The sequence below is a fragment of the Macaca mulatta genome, chromosome 8 (genome assembly GCF_049350105.2).
Source record: "Macaca mulatta isolate MMU2019108-1 chromosome 8, T2T-MMU8v2.0, whole genome shotgun sequence".
In the NCBI taxonomy this organism is placed as follows: Eukaryota; Metazoa; Chordata; class Mammalia; order Primates; family Cercopithecidae; genus Macaca; species Macaca mulatta.
Genome location: NC_133413.1, coordinates 14,923,811 through 14,944,392, shown reverse-complemented (window position 1 = coordinate 14,944,392; position 20,582 = coordinate 14,923,811). Strand labels below are relative to the sequence as shown.

Here is a 20,582-nt window from a genome sequence, read left to right as displayed (position 1 = left end):
GGAAACTTATTGTCATGGTGGAAGGCTAAGGAGAAGTAAGTACTTTCTTTACTAGGTGGCAGGAGACAGCAAGAGAGCAGGGGAAAACAATCAGATCATGTGAGAACTCACACACTCTCATGAGAACAGCGTGGGGGAACCTCCTCCATGATCCAATTACCTTCGAACAGGTCCCTCCCTCAATACCTGGGGAGATGAGATTTGGGTGGGGCACAAAGCCAAACCATATCAGATATCCTTCCACATATTTTTTGTGTATATATATACATATATATATGCACGCACATACACACACACAAATAATTTTGCGTGGATGTGTCTGTATGTGTGCTCGTGTGTGTGCGTGTGAGAGAGAGTGAGAGAGAGAGAAAGAGAGAAATATATAAAGGATTTTATGCTGTAGAGCAGGGGTGTTCAATGTTTTGGCTTCCCTGGGTCACATTAGAAGAAGAATTATCTTGGGCCACACATGAAATACACTAACGCTAATGACAGTTGGTGAGCTAAAAACAAACAAACAAACAAACAAAATCTCATAATGTTTTAAGAAAGTTTACGAACTTGTGTTGGGCCACATTCAAAGCTCTCCTGGGCTGCGGATTGGAAAAGCTTGCTATAGAATGTTCTTTACCTTTCTTTCTCTACTTAGCAAACTCTCTGTAGAGCACTTTCCTTATGAGTAGCAGGGTCCCAAGTACTGTTGGGCAGGTTATACCCTGCGCAAGGACACCAAACTAAAGTGCTGAGTGGGGGCTGATAGGCAACCTGTGTTTTGCTCATTGAACATGAACCCTGGCACATGACTGTATCCATTCAAAGGGAGCATTTTTCTTTTTTTGTTTTTTTAGACGGAGTCTCAGTCTGTCCCCCAGGCTGGAGTGCGGTGGCGCGATCTCGGCTCACTGCAAGCTCCGCCTCTCGGGTTCACGCCATTCTCCTGCCTCAGCCTCCTGCGTCATTGGGACTACAGGCTCCCGCCACCATGCCGGGCTAATTTTTTGTATTTTTAGTAGAGACAGGGTTTCACTGTGTTAGCCAGGATGGTCTCGATCTCCAGACCTCGTGATCCGCCCGCCTCAGCCTCCCAAAGTGCTAGGATTACAGGCGTGAGCCACCGCGCCAAGGAGCATTTTTCCAACTTGCATTGAAGCGTTAGGTAGGTTACTCATGGCCCTGTCAGTGCATGTGAATCTGCATCATCGTATGCAACTATTGCATTGTGATCCAAGAAATAACGGTGCCATAACTCATTAAGTTAAAGTTTTCTATTGATAGTAGGTTATTTCCTGTTTTTTGGCTACTAGCAAAAAATGCTACAACAAAGAGAGTATGGATTAAACTTTCTTTGCATGTGTGCAAGTAATTTTCTAAGATAGGTATCTAAAATTAAATTACCAGGTTGAAGAATATGTTCTACTTTAATTTCAATAGAGACTCCCAAGCTACTCTCCAAAGGGGAAAAAAAATTCTATTTCCAAAATATTGTCAAACTTGAGTGTGGTCATGATTTCTTTTTTATGAAAAAGTAATAATTATCATTCATAATTAATGAGCATTGTTTTAATTACCAGTGATGCTTTACACCTGTAGTCCCAGCTACTCTGGAGGCTGAGGCAGGAGAATGGCTTGAACCCGGGAGGCGGAGCTTGCAGTGAGCTGAGATTGCACCACTGCACTCCAGCCTGGGGGACAGAGCCAGACTCCATCTCAAAAAAACAAAACAAAACAAAACAAACAAACAACAACAACAAAAAACAAACAGTAAAACCAAAATGGCAACTCTTAGATTTGCCCAGGATTATAACATAAAATAAGATACTGGGAAGAGGAAATCCCCACTCACCGAAGCTGTAAAATTAAACATAAGGAGACAAATACTATTTATTCATTCAAAGAAACAAGCTTATGAGAGACCTCTCCATTGGAGTGATATTGCCCTTGAAGCCAAGGGTTTCCTCGGATATACCCAGCAAGAAGTGTGTTAAGCCAAAAGAAGATTATGTGAATGAAAACTACAGTTGCCAGATAAAACATAAAATACCCAGTTACATTTTAATTTCAGATAAAAATGTTGAGCTGCAGTATGTTCAATGCAATATTGTCTTATACAATATTTGGAAATACTTATACTAAAATATTATTTTTTTATCTGAAATTCAAATGTAACTAGACATCCTATAGTTTTATTTGCTAAATCTGCAAATTTAAATTGCAAATGAGGGAGAAGATTATATATATTTGAGAAAGCAAAAGAAGCTCTCTACTTGTAGTAAAGCATTTCCTAAAACATAGTATGGCTTAATTGAGATTACATCAGATAGCATAAAGAATCTTTATTTTGATAATTGTGTAGTTTAATATGTGTTAGAAATAGATCACATTATTTATATATTATATAGCATGTATATATAATATTAAAAATACAGCTATAAAATAATAAGGAAGATACAGTGGTAAAAAAAATAACTACAAATTTTAAGGAAAATATAGTTGTTGGACTCAGAATGATTGACATTTGGGGACCACTGGGCTGAATCAGAGAGTTACAACAGTGCGGCAGAAAAGTAGACAGAAGTCAGGTCAATACAAGACTTTAAAAAAAATAAGGGGTACCTTTTAATGAAAAAGGAATACATGCTTACTTATGTCTTTCTTTGTTGTTCATGGCAAAGGAAGGATCATCATAATATTCCTAAAAACAATTTATGGAATTTCAATGTTAAACAGATATTTTTCTTATGTTTTCAAACCAAGAAAAGTCTTGTCTGCTTTAAAACCTGAGCCAAAGCAAAGAGTTACTGAGTATTGTAAAAAATAAAAATAAAAAATAGTCACAGGAATTGGCAGATATCACATAAGCAGGATAGTATGGAATACGTATCAGCTCAGCAAGACTGATCCTATATTCTGTAATGTATTTAGTGACCAGAATGACAATCTTTAATTTTAGCACCTAAAAGGAAGACTGGTTCCAGCATACTTACCAAATGATTTAGGCAGAAATTATATCCCAGTCCCCAAAGTGGGCCTTTGAAGTGCATGGAGGAAGCCATGCTCAGATTTCTCTGGAATAGGTTCTCCCCCTGGTTCACACCTACCACTTCTGAACACTTCTCAGGACGAGCTATATCACTATTCTTTGAAAGTATTTAGGAAACTGTGTAGGCAACTTACGAAAGTTCTGGCTAATCAGTGCTCCATTTGAAGCGAAGTTGGAGTTTAAAAATTGAGCAAAAGAGAAACCAATTTTCTTCACCACATCTTATTAAGTGGAAGCAGATTAATAGGGGATAAATATAAACAGATAATATAAAGCCATGATCACTAATTAATGATTACATGTCAGTTAAAAGATTGCTTGTTGCAACTTTAAATAACAATATTATCTATCCATCTTCATGACCTAATATTATAATCAGAGTGGCACACATTATTAATAAAAGATAATATGCCTAGAACTTGGAGTTGAATGCAATATATCTAGCAAACAGGAAATAATTGTTGGTTTATTTTCTTTCCTGCTAGTCTACGTAAGTTTCAAATTAAAACACAGTGGAATAAAAATTAAGACTGACTGATTTAACTTGCCTAGAAATTCTGACTTTGGATAATTACATTATCTTTAGCTTCTTAGTGTCAATTTGCATGAAAATCTTCACTGCTCTAAAAAAAGAGACTTAATAACTTTCTGGTTTCTTAAACAGGATATTATTTTAAGAAAGGAAAGTCTAGAATTAGAAATTTATTGTCAAATGAAACATATAACACTAATATGAGATTTTTACACTAGTCCAGCTGGCCAGAGATCAAATACTTCAGGATGAAACTGAGCCAAGTCTTTTGCTAAAAGGTGCCTTTCTTTCACGGGTGAGCAAGGAGTATTACCAGCCCAGAATAATCAATAAGACGCATATGGAATTGAAGGCAGCATAGGGGCCAGAACCTTGAATCAGGAGGTTTTAGTTCTATTCCTGGTTTAGCATTTAATTTATAATGATTATGTGATGCCACCGTTCATTGACAAGAAAAGCGTTCAAGCAGTGCTCTATTTGCCGAACCAATCATCCACTATTTGCAAGCATCTGGGTATTTTACTGAACTTCTTTGGTTCTCTTCCAAATGCTGGCATTCGGAAAACAGAGCCTGTGTCTCTCTAGGAGAGGCACACTCTTTTTTTTTTTTTTTTGAGACGGAGTCTTACTCTGTCACCCAGGCTGGAGTACAGTGGCGCGATCTCGGCTCACTGCAAGCTCCGCCTCCCCGGGTTCACGCCATTCTCCTGCCTCAGCCTCCCGAGTAGCTGGGACTACAGGCGCCGCCACCGCGCCCAGCTAATTTTCTTGTATTTTTAGTAGAGACGGGGTTTCACCGTGTTAGCCAGGATGGTCTCGATCTCCTGACCTCGTGATCCGCCCGTCTCGGCCTCCCAAAGTGCTGGGATTACAGGCTTGAGCCACCGCGCCCGGCCGAGAGGCACACTCTTTTCTGGACTTTGTGTTTCTCCAGTCTGCAAAATGTCCGGTAATTTGCACCTCCTCCCCAACCATGTTATGTGCATGCTGTGTTTGTGCTGTTCAATTAAGAGCATTTGTAGAAAGAGGGGTGTTGGGATTATCTGTCCCAGATGGAAGGAAAGAAGCAGAGAGGAGACTCCTGTTGTTTAAGCCTCACAGAATCTGACACTTTTAGGAAAGAATGTTCTCTAAAAACCCTATTCATCTTCCCCAGATACCACGGCAATCAAAGAGACTTCACTGCCCGGGAACTAAATAGCTCTTCCAAGTAAATTAGGAGCTTCTTTCAGATTTCCAGGTTACCACCATGGGCTTGGACATCTTAGGTTTCTGACAGTAAATCAAATTGAGTTGAAATTTCTCTCCTAATTTGCCTCGTATCTACTGACCTATGTCTGAAAGAGATACAATTGGAAATTTCTTCCACAGCAGCTACATATATTATCTAAACTTTGACAGCAGCTGGTTGCCGACCCCAAGGCAACAGGAGGTTTCTGTTCTTAGCACTACACAGACGCATAATGGGAAAAAGAGACATACATCACAGCTTTGACTCAAGTTCAGCTCACAGTCAACTAAATACTTTTTCCTCATTAAAAAAGCAGATTGTGGCTATTCCATTAAGAATAGCCTGTTCATGTTCTAAACAGGCACTTAATTCTTAGGCTGCTTTAAAGAGGGTATATAGAACACGGAGAAGCACTTGCCTAGTCTGCCCTGGTCAGAGAACACATAGAGTAATATATTTAATTCTGGGCACCAACAGTTAATTGAGTCATTGACAGAATTATGTCATATCCAGAGAAGAGTAAACATAATTAACGAGGATTTGAAAACATGTCATATGAGAAATAATTAAAGGAATTGAGGATGATTCACCCAAAAATGAAAGAACATGGGCACCACATCATTCTTCAAATATCTGAAAGACTGTTTCATGGAATATAGACACTGCTATTTCTGTCTAGTTCTTATGGAAGAAACTGAGAAGTTAGAGGAAGGCAGGATTTGACACTATAACCTTTTTTAAAATTTATAGCTGCACAAATATGAAATATGTTGCTTCCTCCAAAACAGTGTACAGTACATAACGGTCAATAAACATACCTTAAATGATTGCTAAACAAAAGTTTAAAGAACTAGGCAAGGCCGGGCGCGGTGGCTCACGCTTGTAATCCCAGCACTTCAGGAGGCTGAGGCGGGCAGATCACGAGGTCAGAAGTTCGAGACCAGCCTGGCCAACACAGTGAAACCCTATCTCTACTGAAAAAAAGAAATACAAAAATTAGCTGGGGATGGTGGCAGGAGCCTGTAATCCCAGCTACTCGGGAGGCTGAGGCAGGAGAATCGCTTGAACCTGGGAGGCAGAGGTTGCAGTGAGGCAAGATTGTGCTACTGCTGTCCAGCCTGGGAGACAGAGCTGGACTCCATCTCCAAAAAAGAACAAAAAAGAAAGAAAGAGAGAGAGAGGGAGAGAGAGAGGAAGGAAGGAAGGAAGGAAGGAAGGAAGGAAGGAAGGAAGGAAGGAAGGAAGGAAGGAAGGAAGGAAGGAAGGAGAAAAGAAAAGAAAAGAAAAGGGAAAAGAAAGAAAAGAAAAGAGAAAAGAAAGAAAAGAAAAAAGAAAACAACAGGGCAAGACGACTTCACAGGTTTCTTGCAATTAAGTTGTAGTAATTGATGTTCTTCAAAAACACAGTTTCTGTATATTGACAGGAAGAAAAACCAGGATGCAGAAGTTGAGGAGAGAATTCATGATACCCAAGTGGGCATAAAATTTAAGATGTTTAACATGGAGGGAAACCAACATGTAGAACTAGAAAGCTAACAGGAAGGGGAGTGGGAAGAGCCAGGCTCTAGTCTTGACTTTACCAAAGGATTTTTAAAACTCCCTGGGGTTCAATTTTCTCATCTGCAAAATCAAGGCACTGGAACCTTGAACTTTTATATTTCCAAATTATTTGTTGTTGAGTGAAGTATCCAAATGACATATCAGTAACTTAAAGAATTGTGTTTTGACTTAAGTATAAATGTGAATATAAAAATACGTTAACTGTTGGGCACTCGTAGACATAAAGAGGGGAACAACAGACACCGGGGACCACAGAGGGGAGAAGGAGGTAGGGAGGCAAGGGTTGAAAAACTACCTATTGTGTATTATGCTCACTAGCTGGGTGACATGATCAATCGTACCCCAGACCCCAGCATCACACAATATACCCATGTAACAAGCCTGCACATGCAGTTCTGAGTCTAAGATAAAAGTTGAAATAAAAAAGATGTTAATTATAGTAAGTTTTAAAGAAGTTTACAAACATAAATAATAAATAGAGCAAGGAAGAGAGCTAAAGGAGCCATTACTGAAAAAAAAATCTTCCAGAAGTACACGAAATTAATTAATTAATTAATTAATTTGAGATGGAGTTTCACTCTCGTTGCCCAGGCTGGAGTACAATGGCGCGGTCTCGGCTCACTGCAGCCTCCACCTCCCAGGTTCAAGTGATTCTCCTGCCTCAGGCCTCCCAAGTAGCTAGGATTACAGGTGCCCACCACCATGCCCGTCTATTGTTATATATATATATATATATATATATATATATATATATATATACACACACACACACACACACACACACATTTTTTTTTTAAGCAGAGATGGGGTTTCACCATGTTGTCCAGGCTGGTTTCCAATTCCTCACCTCAAGTGATCCACTCGCCTCTGCTTCCCAAAACGCTAGGATTACAGGCGTGAGCCACCATGCCTGTCCCAGAAGTAGACAAAATTTAAATCTACAATTCATACTAAAATTTACCTGGGCAACAAGGTAAATTCCTTGTTGCTCAGGTAATTCCTTAGTAATGTTAATCCCTGTTGCCCAGGAAATTCCTTCCAATATTAAGGAAAATAAATGTATTTTAAAAAATAAAATGCATTATTTTAATATGTTATTATGTTGACTAAACCATAATTATAACTATATTTGTAACTATCAATGTTTCTATTCAAGTCAAATTCTAAGAAGAATTCTCCATCCTTCTGACCCCTACCCCAGTGTGTTTTGGAGTCACCATATGCCAGCTGACCCTGGTTCACACCAGCTCAAACGGGCCAATTGTGTACATTTCTTCCAACCTTGCAGTCAGTAACATCTTGTTGGCAGCTTGAAATGGGTCAGGGGAGTATTTACCCCACGGAAATTCACAAATAAGGACTTTCATTTTATTTGGAGATTCAGTTGCTAAACATTTACCAACATACCATAGCCCACCCATTTCCTGCTCCTAAGAAATATGCTCCCCAAACAGTGCCTTTTCCTATTCCACTTTAATCTTAAAACGTATAGCGTCTTGTAATAAAATAACCTGTTATTTCTTTACAGTCATTGAATATGTGTTCAATTTAGACTTCAGCATAACAAGACCAAAACTAGAAAAAATAACCTTAGGATAAAGAGCATGCATTAGTCATGGGGCATTGCTGGATGGAAAGTGTTGTAAGGTTTCAAAAATTTTGATTGACTGTATGTATTAAGAAACCTAGGCTGGATCTGGATGCAGTGGCTCACACCTGTAATCCCAGCACTTTGGGAAGCTGAGACAAGAGTATCTCTTGAGTCCAGGAGTTTGAGACCAGCCTGGGCAAGATGGTGAAATCCTGTCTCTACAAAAAATACAAAAAAAAAAAAAAAAAAAACCAGATCTGGTGGCACGTGCCTATAGTACCAGCTACTTGGGAGGCTGAGATAGAAGGATCACTTGGATCCTGAGAGATCCAGGCTGTAGTGAGCCAAGATCGTGCCACTACACTGCAGTATAGCCTGGGCAACAGAGTGAGACCTTGTTTCAAAAAGGAAAAACGGAAGGAAAGGAGAAAGAAAGAAATCTAAAAGTTTATAAAATGTACTAAATCACTCCTTTGCTTATATCTTGACAGTGGTCTCCATTACACAAAGAATGAAACTTACCACTTTATAGTGACCTTTAAAACAAAAAATGGTGTCTCCTATTTAAATCCAGCCTCATTTTGCACTAGCACTCATTCCCTCTCCCTCTCACTTCCCCTCCTTCAACTTTCCTATTGTTTTTTCTGTTTCTCTTATTAACCAAACCCATTTCCTCCTTAACATTACTGTGTTACTCTTCGCTCTGCTTGAACACTGTTTTCCCAGTTTTCCTCATCCTTTTTGACTTCCTTGTAATCACTGCTCCCTTCCTCCCCCACTTCTCCTCCTCTTTCTTTTCCTCCTCCTCCTTCTTATTCTTTCTCTTTTCTGTCTTTATCTCTGCCTCTCTATCTCTATCATCTCCTCCATCTCATCCTCTCCCTCTCTCTCATCATGGTTTAACTCTCACTTCTGCAAAGAGCTCTTCTGTGACCAGGCTACAACCTTGCGGTTACTGTGTATCTCATTACCCTACTTATTTTCTTCTTACATGTGTTCCCATTTGAAACTGTCTTACGTAAGACTCTGTTGATTTTCATTGTCTTCCTATGGTTGACTATAATATTCAGGAAAACAGAGATTTTATCTGTCTTTCTTGCTGATAAATATTCAGTCCCTTGGACCAGTGACTGAAGGGAAGAAGGAAGGAAAGATAGAGGGAAGAGAATTTAGCATCTTGGTCTTGATTTAGAGGTTACTGAAATACTAATTTCATTAGTAGGCAGCTTCACTTGTTAAGAAGTTTCTCTTCCTGGACTATAGTGACAGGGAGTTTTTTAAGTCCACTGTAGATGTCCACTTAGACAAAATCTGCAAATACGCTGCTCTGTTTTCAGGCATGAAAACATTTGCTGGAGTGTAGCCATCAACATATGAAAGGTTAAAACTTTGTGAAATATTAATACTGGGACTTTGAAAACGAGAGCAATAGTGTTTATCCAAAGCATCAGGTTTGCAGTCATTCTATTTTGTGAAGTTTTTTTTGAATGTGTAACATACGATACTGGTCTGTGTACTTGACCCTTCGGGCTAAATGTAATGGATGGTGAATAAGGATGCATCCAAGAAGAAAAAGGAATCAAAATAGGCTTATTTCTCTAAAGGAGTATCACAGAGTAAGAATGTTTGGTTTCAATCCTTTTGGCAGATCATTTAAAATAATTTGATCTTCATCCCATGGATTTGAAAATGTTTTTAAAGCACAATGTCAGCATCCAGTTAATTCAAAGACAAATTGTTTCTGAGACTACTGCTGATCTGTCTAGGATAGCTGCAGGATATACTGCTGTATCCAACATTAACGTAGTAGCTGGAAAATATCAAGAAATATTTTCTAAGGCTTTGGGAGGTGTTATTTCAGTGGCTCCAACTGATTTCATTATTATTATTCCTGAAAATGAATTGCATGAGCAGTGTATAACTTGACTTATGTCTGCCAGGTAGAAAAATCGAATCTTTGTCCTAGAGGACATTATAACTGAGAAAGGAAAGACGATCACACAAAATCATATGTGGAAATACAGATGCAAAGATCATCTCTTGCCAAACACAACTTTGGTTTAAAAGAAAGTATATAATGAAGCCCATGGGAGGAGTGATTTTGGGGATTTAATTACTATTTAATCAGATTTTTCCATTATCTGGAATATTTAGAAGGGAATTAACCTAAAGAAGTTATAAGCATGATCATACTATCAATAACACTTCTTTGAATGTAACAAAGTTTTGTAGCTGTGAGGGATAGGATACATGGAAAGGATCAGGTCTGTTTGTTCGCAAATATCATGGACCCCTTTACAAGAATAGTTTATGATGACAAAAAAATGTAATTTTCTGTCACAGCCTTATTAAGTGTTTTAGACAGCAGGGACAATAGGAGGAGACTAAAGTAATAACAGCAGCATGGTATTCTGAAAGAATTAGCATGCCTCAAAAAATTCTTAACGTATTCTCAAAATTAATCTGTCTTTGTGAAAACAGGGCTAGCTGTTTCAATTTGCATTAATCTGTTAAACCATGCACAAGTTCAGTTTACTCAAGTAACATATCCAATGTTAGCTTAATTAATTGATTGACCAATTTAATCTGATAAACCAATTATCTGACATGTCCAAGATAATGCCTCTGTAATATTAACAGTCTGCTCTCGCTGTTTAAGATATGGAAAGTTCTATACAATTAGATTAACCCACAAAATTGTCCTAGACCCTGTTCTTTGGGGATGCCTTTTAATGGTGGCTGGGGGAAATTTAGAAGGATTAAAATAAACAGCAAATTAAAAAAAAAAAGGAGGTTGTGATTCGGGCAGTCATCGGATTCATCTCACAAGGAACCATCACCAAAGTGAATCCTCAATCTGCCACCATTGTATTGAGAGCCCTCAGGCTTCTGTCAAGATGTATTTTCCCACTGAGATCAGCCACTGGTGGTCCTTTTAAAGCTGATTCACTCAGATCAATATAATCAGACAGATGGAGAGGATGGCAACATGTCACAAATGATGACTTGCCTCAAAAGAGCCGATCCTGAGTGCATGACATTTCTCTGTAGATGTTCCTTTTGAAGAACCTAACTGTGCTTTCTATGGGTTTTTTTTTTTGCTTTTTGTTTTTTGTTTTTTGTTTTTTGTTTTTGTTTTTGTTTTTAGCCAATACCCTAACCCATCCTAATACCTTGCACAACACAGGGAATCTGGAAGATTCCTAGAACTATTTGGCTTGACTTAAACACACCAGAATGGTAGAGTCATGCCCAAGTAACTCCATAGGCTCAATGAGAAGCTTTACTCCTATAAGCAAAAATATTTCTATCAATACATGTCTGTAGTATAGAGAATTGAGAGTAAGTAACCATAGTCATTTACAAAAATACAAATTGTTGTGGGAGCTGTTTTATAAAAGTGTGTGAAAGAAAAGAAATTCAAAAGAAGAAATTTTAGTTAGGATATAGCTTTAAGTAGCCATGGGTAAATGGCCGCATGCTAGGAGAACTGTTCCCCTGCAAACAGAAAACTTGCCTCGCTTAATTCTTTTCCAGTGTTTTTAACTATACTGCAAAAGAGACTTCCAAAAATGTTATCTCATATGCATCCCTAAATGTCTAGCCACAAACAATTATTAGTACCTTTTAAATCATCAAGTTGTACTCTCAAAAAAGAAGAAAAATATGTAACTTTTCCCAAAAATAAGTAGTGGGAAAATAGTAAATACATGCCATTACTCATTGTTGTTATACTTCTTTGTTCATTGCACTTTGCTTTATAAGATATATATTTAATATTCATGTAAAATGCTTTCTTGGCACTAGGTCAATATCTTCCCAATGAAGAGCCCATTGATGACACAGAATGGAACTTCTCTTCTAATTAAAGACCGCCTATTACCCAGCGTCCCTTTTGTCGCATTGAAGAACAGGGAATGTTTTATTCTTATTAAGAAATGGCCTTTCAGATTCAGTAACAACATGTTCTGTTCCTCAGGAAATAAGAGAAGATCGAGATAGGGCGCGGCTGGACTCCATGGTGCTGCTGATTATGAAACTGGACCAGCTTGATCAGGACATAGAGAATGCCCTCAGCACCAGCTCCTCTCCGTCAGGCACACCAATGAACCTGCGGCGGCACGTTCCTGTGAGATTTCCACTTTCTACTTATTTTTCCATAAGAGTCGTATGTCTGTACTTTATACAGTCCCTCTTGCAAAGGAAACATCCTTGTTAATAGCATCTAACAACATATGACTCCAATACAGTACCATAAAGATAACCAAAATACTTCTATGCATCATGCATACATTCTAGGCATACTTCTATGCAAAGAGGCCACAGAGAAATGGGTGATACAAAAGAATATATTTTTCATTAAACAGGAAGGAAAGTCACCTTGGGAAATTATGCTTTGTAGTGATTGAACCTTCCTTAATTGCCAGTCTTCTCTGATATGAGAAAGACTCTATTAGCAAGTACTATGTCTGTCACTGTCCCACAAATTTGTATTGCAAGTAGAAGATTCCTATTATAGATTTGCTACATGAATAACTGGATGGATGGATGGATGGATGGATGGATGGATGGATGGATGGATGGATGCTAGTTGAGCTAGCCCAACACACTACAAGAAAGAATTTAGATGAGATTAACTTGAGAAAACTCTAAAATTCACTTAGTGAGATACAGTGAAAGAGACAGAGCTGAGAATTTCATTTTATTATGCATCAATTTTACATAATACAGACACTCCTCTGAGAGTCCAGCACTCAAAATCTGGAAGACAGATTCTAGGATCGACTATACACTTTACATATTTACTATCAGCATCATATTAAATGACTTAGTTTGTACAGATCTAGGAAATGTGATGGTTGAGTTTACTTATAATTAAGCTATGAATCACTGTTCAATTCATGTATTACTTGTGTTATTCAATAATAAACATATTAAATCAAGAAATTTGTATTTACCTGAAATCAAAGCAGTAGAAAAACATATATATAAATTTAAGCATCTACTGAAATATAACTGTTGTCTATCAAATGATTTGATACATATTGTTCTGCCTCCATTTAAATTGTCAACTGGATTTTATATTGCCCACATTATCTCATGGAATATCACAATTGTTAGGTCTGTAAATAGAGATATATTCAGAATAGGCAAATATAATACAGTGGAAACATTATGAACTTTGGAGTGTGAAGGTCTGAGTTCAAATGCCAGCATTATACCTGACTTTCTGGGAACATAAAATTATTTAATTTCTCAACTGCGGGTTCATGTGAAAAACAGAGAAATTATTTCCTAACTAATGGCTCTTTGGGAGGCATAAATGAAAAAAATGTATGTAAGAGGTATTGCATGGATCAAGCACAGAGTACATGGTTAATTCTCCTTCCTCCCCCTTGTACTAGACTCACTCACACCAGGCCTTGAGCTAGAGATGAATAAGACATATCCCAACACCCTGGAAACTGCTTTTTGATCTTTATGTTTTTCTGGGTCACCTCTTGTTCTTTATTTATGTTCCTTAGAATTTAAAGCTAATTTTAACATTCTTTCACCATCAAATATTTTCCCACAGAAGTTTCCACTCCTTTTGATAATTGTGTGGTGGAATAAGAGGATTATAATGGCAGGATTAGGACCTTGACCATCTACCAAGGAGCACTGACCCAGATACAGAGGACACACTGCCTCTGCCCCACCCTCATACTTCACTGTGAATTTATAGATTAGCAGGAAGAACAAGACACACAGTGAAACACTCACTGCCCCCCCAACTCCAACCCAGTTTGAGAATATTTATGAGAAAATGCCAGAATAAGTTCTGCATATAATAAAAACCATCAAGAATAATATAGTCTTTAAGGATGTCTTTAACATAAAAAAAAAAAATTAAAGCACAGGTAGAGATAAAGGTTTAAAGGAGTCTGCATAGATAAAGCCTTATAAATTGGCTATGGCCTGATGAATCAACAGAGCCCAGGATCTGGTGGTTTTCTCCTTTGCAAGGCTGATTTTATCCAGGCACTCACAGTGTGCCAGTCTCTTGGTGCTTACTGAGATAGCCAATCTTGTAGGATGAATGGGGACAGGGGATGAGATGAAGACTAAGTATTTAGTGAGTGCTAACCTTTATGTAAGTTACTTCATTTAACCTCTTGACAGTCCTACCATGAGAAATCTGAGCTTCAGAGAGAGAGGATGAGTAATTTACCTGTGTTCACACTGATGGGGAGCGGTGAGTTATTTACCAAAGGTCACCCAGCAGGTGAGATTTGCACATCTGTCAGACTCCAAAACCTATGCTCATTCTGCTATATTAGAAGCCTTCCCAACATGCCAATATTTTATTTACAATGAGATACATACAATTTCCAGAACCAGAATTCCCTGGTTGTCAGACAGTCAGGGCGTTTTCTTCCTAATAATGACATGTTTTGAAGTTTGAATTAGGGATAGTTTTGTAGTCAATGTTTAATTAAGGGAATGCTGACAGTCTCTTGGGATATTTCATTGATACATAGGGAAGTTCAGACACATACAGGCCAGAACCACTCTACCACCTTCGATTGGGCCTCCCCTGCTGTTCTGCAGTATCTTTTGGTCTCCCTGGATCTTCTCCCATATTTCAAGGTAGCCATTCAACAATCTTACTTGCACTTATCTCTTAGCATTCTTACCTCTTAACACCCTTGCCTTCTTCTTCTCATAGAAAAATGAGACCATTGAAAGATGTCCCAGCATCACACCTGCAAACAGCTATAGGTGCCTCTTTGCCTCTTTCTCTCCTCCAACACCAATAAAAGATGTGTTGCTCCTGTCATCTAATACTGATCTGTCTCCACCCTCATCCCCATTCCTTCCCACCTGCTTTGCTCTACCAATTATTCAGACTCTCACTTAGGTTCAAATTCCATTGCTCTGTTCTGACTAGTCTTCACCCTTTTTCTCTATAGCAAGTATAGTTGGGACTACAGGCATGCATCACCATGGCTGGCTGTGGGGTTTTTTTGTTTGTTTGTTATTGTTGTTGTTGTTGTTGTTGTTTGTAGAGATGGGGTTTCTCTATGTTGCCCAGCTGTATGTTCTAGGGCTCCTGGCCTCAAGCAATCTTTCCACCTCGGCCTCCCAATGTGTTGGGATTACAGGCATGAGCCATCACACTCAACCTCTTTCTTGATTTAATTGTTGGCTATTGCTCCATCATTTCTCCCCACCCCTTCTCTCATCTGACAAATCCAGCAGTGCCAAAGCAGTCTCTCACCACAGCATTCTGTATTTTCTCCACCACCTACCTATTCAATAAATCCTTCCTTAGTTTGACTCTGCTGTTAGTGGGTAGGAGAAGAGATGTGGATGGGGAAGAGTTAATTGTTCTTTTTTCCTCTTGACCCTCTTTCAGATATTGCCCTAGTTCATCCCTTCATTTTTAAGCCAAACTTTAATCTCGTCTTCATCTTATATTTCTTTCCTGATTTATAATTTATTTTTATTTTTTAGAGACAAGGTCTTGTTTTTGTTTGTTTGTTTGTTTTTTGAGATGAAGTCTCGCTCTGTCGCTGGAGTGCAGTGGCGCGATCTCGGCTCACTGCAACCTCCGCCTCCCGGGTTCAAATGATTCTCCTGCCTCAGCCTCCCAAGTAGCTGTGATTACAAGCATGCACCACCATGCCCAGGTAATTTCTGAATTTTTAGTAGAGACAGGGTTTCACCATGTTGGCCAGAATGGTCTCTATCTCCTGACCTCATGATCTGCCCACCTCAGCCTCCAGAAGTGCTGGGATTACAGACATGAGCCACTACGCCCAGCCAAGGTCTTGTTCTTTTAATTTGCATGCTTAATATTTGTTGCTCAGGCTGGAGTGCACTGGCACAATAAATAAATCACTGCAGCCTCAAACTCCTGGGCTCAAGCAATCCTCCTGCCTCAGCCTCCTGGGTTGCTGGGAATATAGGCATATATCACCATGACTGGCTAATATTTTTTTTTTAATTATTGAAGAGATGGGGTTTCTCTATGTTGCCCAGGCTAGTCTAGAGCTCCTGGCCTCAAGCAGTTTTCCCACCTTCGCCCCCCAATGTGTTAAGATTACAGGCATGAGCCATCACACACAGCCTCTTTCTTAATCATTGGCTATTGCTCCATCATTTCTCCCCACTGCTTGTTTTATCTGACAAATCCAGTAGTGCCTGTTCAGTCTCTCCCCACAGCATCAGATGCGATTGAATTGCTTCTCTTCCTTCACTTTCACTCCTCTCCTGGCTTCTGGCCGCTCTGCTGTTTTTCCTTGTATTCTTCAACGGTTGCTTTCCAGACCCTTCAATGGCTCCTCTTCATACATCTGCCTCTGAAATCTTATATCAAGATTCTAGACTCAATTCTCCCTTTGTCTGGCTTTGAATATTCTCCCTGGGAATCACCACAGCTTCCATTCCCTTCTCCATATTGAGGGTCACCAGTGAGACCTTTTCTTATGATCTCCAGATCAGAACAACCAATGGACCACAAGATGCACCCTTCCCTGAGTGGGTTGAGTGGTATAAGCACTTCTAGTACACACATCACTGGAGTCCCTGCCATGATATAAACCCCACAGAGAGCTCTATATTTCCATTGCCTGTCATAATTGGAGGCATAGGATAACACTGATGGATGGAGTCTTGCAGGAAGATGTCTTGTAGGATTAATTACACAAAGCAAGGTGGGGGAGTGGGTCACAGGGAAATTATGAGTTGGCAGTTGTAATGATATACCCAGGGTTTATTCAGTGCTTGATTTGCTTATGGTAGCAGTGGAAAATTAAAGGAGAGAGTGGATGTGAAAGATCTTGGGAGAGCTTTTGGGTAATTTCTCAAATTGAACAGAGGACAGAAGAGAAAACAATAAAGATTTGTACTAAACTACACATTGATGGTCCTATTAAAATAACTTATTTAGTTGTGTTTGAGGCCCCTGCAGAATATCATGGTGGTTACTTTAAAAAGTTGAATTCTGGGGTCACAAAGACCTGAGCTCTAATGCCAGCTCTGCCTTGGGATATGACTTTGGTCAAGTTATCTACCTTAAGCCTTGGCTTCACCCACCGTCTCTCATGTGATGATGGTGCCTTCCACATAGAGTTGATGAACATTGAAGCAGATAATGGTTGTACAGCCTTGTCTGCCAAAGGTAAAAATGCAAAAAATGGTAGAGTTTGTAAAAGTTATTATTTCACCTTGGAATCATTATACGGTTTGAAAGATGCAAGATTACTCTATTATTTATCTAATCAAATCACAAACAGGAAATTAATGCAAAATATTTCTAATATACCTAAAGGTCAAATAGAAATGACTTATAAATTACCTGCTACTTATGACTATGCATTCAATGTTTATAAATTATCTGCTATTTAAGACTACTTGATGTTGATCCAATTTGAAAGTGTAATGAATCATATTCTTAAGGTAAAATGTTGTTTGTCTTTTCTATGCAAAAAAAAAGGACATGGCCCTGATCCAAAATCACTCCAGGCATCAGATATTTGGTCAGAGTTATGTCTTTTACACACATGCACACACACACATGCACGCACAGACACGCACATACATTTAAAGAGAATGTAACATTATTTTTTGCTGCATATGTCTTTTGCACCCTTCCAACTGAAGAAAATTTAGTTTCAATGCTTTTGATCACATAATTTTATAGCAGAAATTATAAAATTACTTCTATTATGAGAATTAAGAAAGGAAAGGTGGCTAGGCACAGTGGCTCACGCCTGTAATCCCAGCACTTTAGGAGGCCAAGGCGGGCGGATCACAAGGTCAGGAGATCGAGACCGTCCTGGCTAACATAGTGAAGCCTCGTCTCTACTGAAAATACAAAAATATTAGCCGGGTGTGGTGGCGGGCGCCTGTAGTCCCAGCTACTCCGGAGGCTTAGGCAGGAGAACGGCGTGAACCCAGTAGGCAGAGCTTGCAGTGAGCCGAGATTGCACCACTGCACTCCAGCCTGGGCGACAGAGGGAGACTCTGTCTCAAAAAAAAAAAAAAAAAAAAAAGGGAAAGGTATTAATATTTGTCAGTCTAGTTGTTTCTTCATTAAACTGTATTTAATGATCATGTTCTATCTGCCAGGAACTATACTAACACCTGTGGACACATCAGTAAACAAGACAGGTGAAGTCCCTGCTCTACATAGATTCTAACAGAGGAAGACAGACAAGAATTATAAAGAGAGATGGATGCACAGATGGATAGGTAGATAGGTAAATTCATAGAAGATAGATAGAAAGATAGATAGAAAGAATATATAGTAGATTAACAAGCAAAGAGGATTGTAAAATAGAGAATGATATGCTATAGAGGTTGAAAAGAGGAAAGTTCTTTGGTTTAAAATGTCAACGGATGCTGCTCTGAGGTAGTAATATTCAAGCTGAGATCGGAGTGACAAGAAAGGGCCAGCAAAGGGAAACACTGGGACAAGGTACAAGAAAGAGCATAGGGCCTAGTCCCTGCTGTAGACATCAGCTTACTGTATTAAAAGAAATGACCAAGAGCAGATAGGACCAAGATGCAAGAGAATGGCAAAGCTAAGACCAGAGAGTTGGGGTGCAGGACATGATATTTGACTATGTGAACCATGGCAAAGTTGAGACGTATAAAGAGCATACATAGATATATTTAACTCACAGTTTTCTCAGATTGAAAGCCTAGAGTGATAGGTGCCTTTGCTCCACCCCCTCTGCAATTTCCCCCTCCCACCTTTCCTCTGTGCAATCAAACCACCTATAACTCAAAGAAAGCATATGATATATTAAATGCACAGCCTTTGCAGAGGTTACCAGGTAATTATATCCACTCAACAGACATGTCTTGACCTCACACTATGTAGTAGTTGCTAAGAAAACATAATAATATTAATAATAACAATATTTATGGGAGTAGCTAGCATTTAATGAAAATTATTAGGAGCCAATTACAAGCACTTTGCTTTACACTCATGAAACTCCATGAGTTTCTACTATCATTATACCCATTTTCAAACAAGGGAATTGAATGACACATGACAAAACATAATTCCTGCCCTCAGTTTATTAGATAGACATTTGAGCTAAACTATTCCAGTCCACCGTAATAGTTGTCACCATAGAGGTTGAATAGGAACATAGAAGAGATTGAGGTAAGGAGAAATGAGAACTCTCTTTGTATTTGAAATCCAGTGTCCCTGTGAGGAACTCTGGGCAGCGCTGTATAGCCAGAGGAGTGTCAGTGAGTGATTCAAGGTCATACAGTAAGGAAGGTGTGGCTGTGGGTTTCTGCCTTCCAACTTCTCTGCAGTGCCCTACCTAGCCACACTCCTGGCCCTTCCAATGCACACTAAGCTGTTAAATTACCAAACAATATGTTGCCTCTTTCTCAAGTATTTGCAGACCCTCTGATGAGCACAATGGTTCTTACAAAATAATGCATCATTATGTGTGACACATCAGTATCAGTTGTCAGCAACTCTTTAGTGTATTCGTGTGTATTGAGAGAAGGAAGAAGTGACAAAGTGCTGGAGGTAAGAAGAAGGGCATTTGGGAACATTCGCACATCCTTCATACCAGTGCATTTGTTTTTAATAGGATCTGGAATCAGGATCTGAAAGTGGAGCAGACACCATTTCAGTAAATCAGACACAAGTAAATTTGCCTTCTAACACTGAGTCCACAGACCTCCCATCTTCCACCCCAGTGGCCAATTCTGGAACCAAACCCAAGACTACGGTGAGTTCTAAATGATAACAAACAGTCTTGACGTGTAAATGTTGATGATCATCAGGTAAGAGTTGATATTCATTCAATATAGAAGAAATACTGTTGGAATCTTAGCCATAGCGACTTAACAATATTTAATTTATTTGATTAAGTACAACCCTAGAAACATGTTGTTTGTTTTATAAATGATAACACAAGTACTTCATTGAAACAAGTCATGTATCAAGAATTATTCAAAACGTGCTAATTAAATTTCGTTGCTAGATACTCAGAGCTTTAAAGAACCAAGAATGCAAAATCTGGAGATGGCTTTCCCTACGCTATTGTCCTGACCACATTGCTTACCAGTTAGAAAATTGTTTCTCTAAGATGTGATGAATGATAGACGACAGATGATGATGGATGGATGGATGGACAGATAGATTGATTGATTGGTAAAGAGAAAGAGATGATAGAGATAGATGTAGATGGATGGAGAGATAATAATTATATAAAGATATTTAGATTGATATAGACACAGATTGATTGATAGATAATAGGTTTATATACAGAGATATATAAAATCACCCACATCAAAAACTTTCTGTGGGAATTAAATGAAAGAGCACATATAAGAAGTGCTTAGTGAAATGATTGGCACAGAATAAGTACTGAATAAATGTAAGTTACTGTCATTATTATGATACTTAGTAGACTTTACAATGTTATTAAAACAAATTATTCCACATGGAATAATATACTGTGAAAGGAGGAAACTGCTCTGGTTTGAAATGCTTCATGTGTAAATTGTGAATAAAAGACATTTTCCCTTAAGGAAAGAGTTGAAATGCAACAGGAAAATAGTATTTGACTCTAGAAGGTAACATTTATGGAGGAAGTAATTACCACTT

General features: G+C 38.7%; 1 protein-coding gene across 2 annotated transcripts in view; it reads left to right on the top strand.

The window, feature by feature from the left end:
• Positions 1-20,582, top strand: part of DLC1 (DLC1 Rho GTPase activating protein) — a 429,208-nt gene that overhangs the window by 99,286 nt on the left and 309,340 nt on the right. For both annotated transcript variants that reach the window (XM_028852365.2, XM_001092830.5), the window contains exons 3-4: positions 11,934-12,083; positions 19,561-19,701. In XM_028852365.2, coding sequence (XP_028708198.2) covers positions 11,934-12,083; positions 19,561-19,701 — 291 coding nt within the window. The remainder of the gene's footprint in view (positions 1-11,933; positions 12,084-19,560; positions 19,702-20,582) is intronic.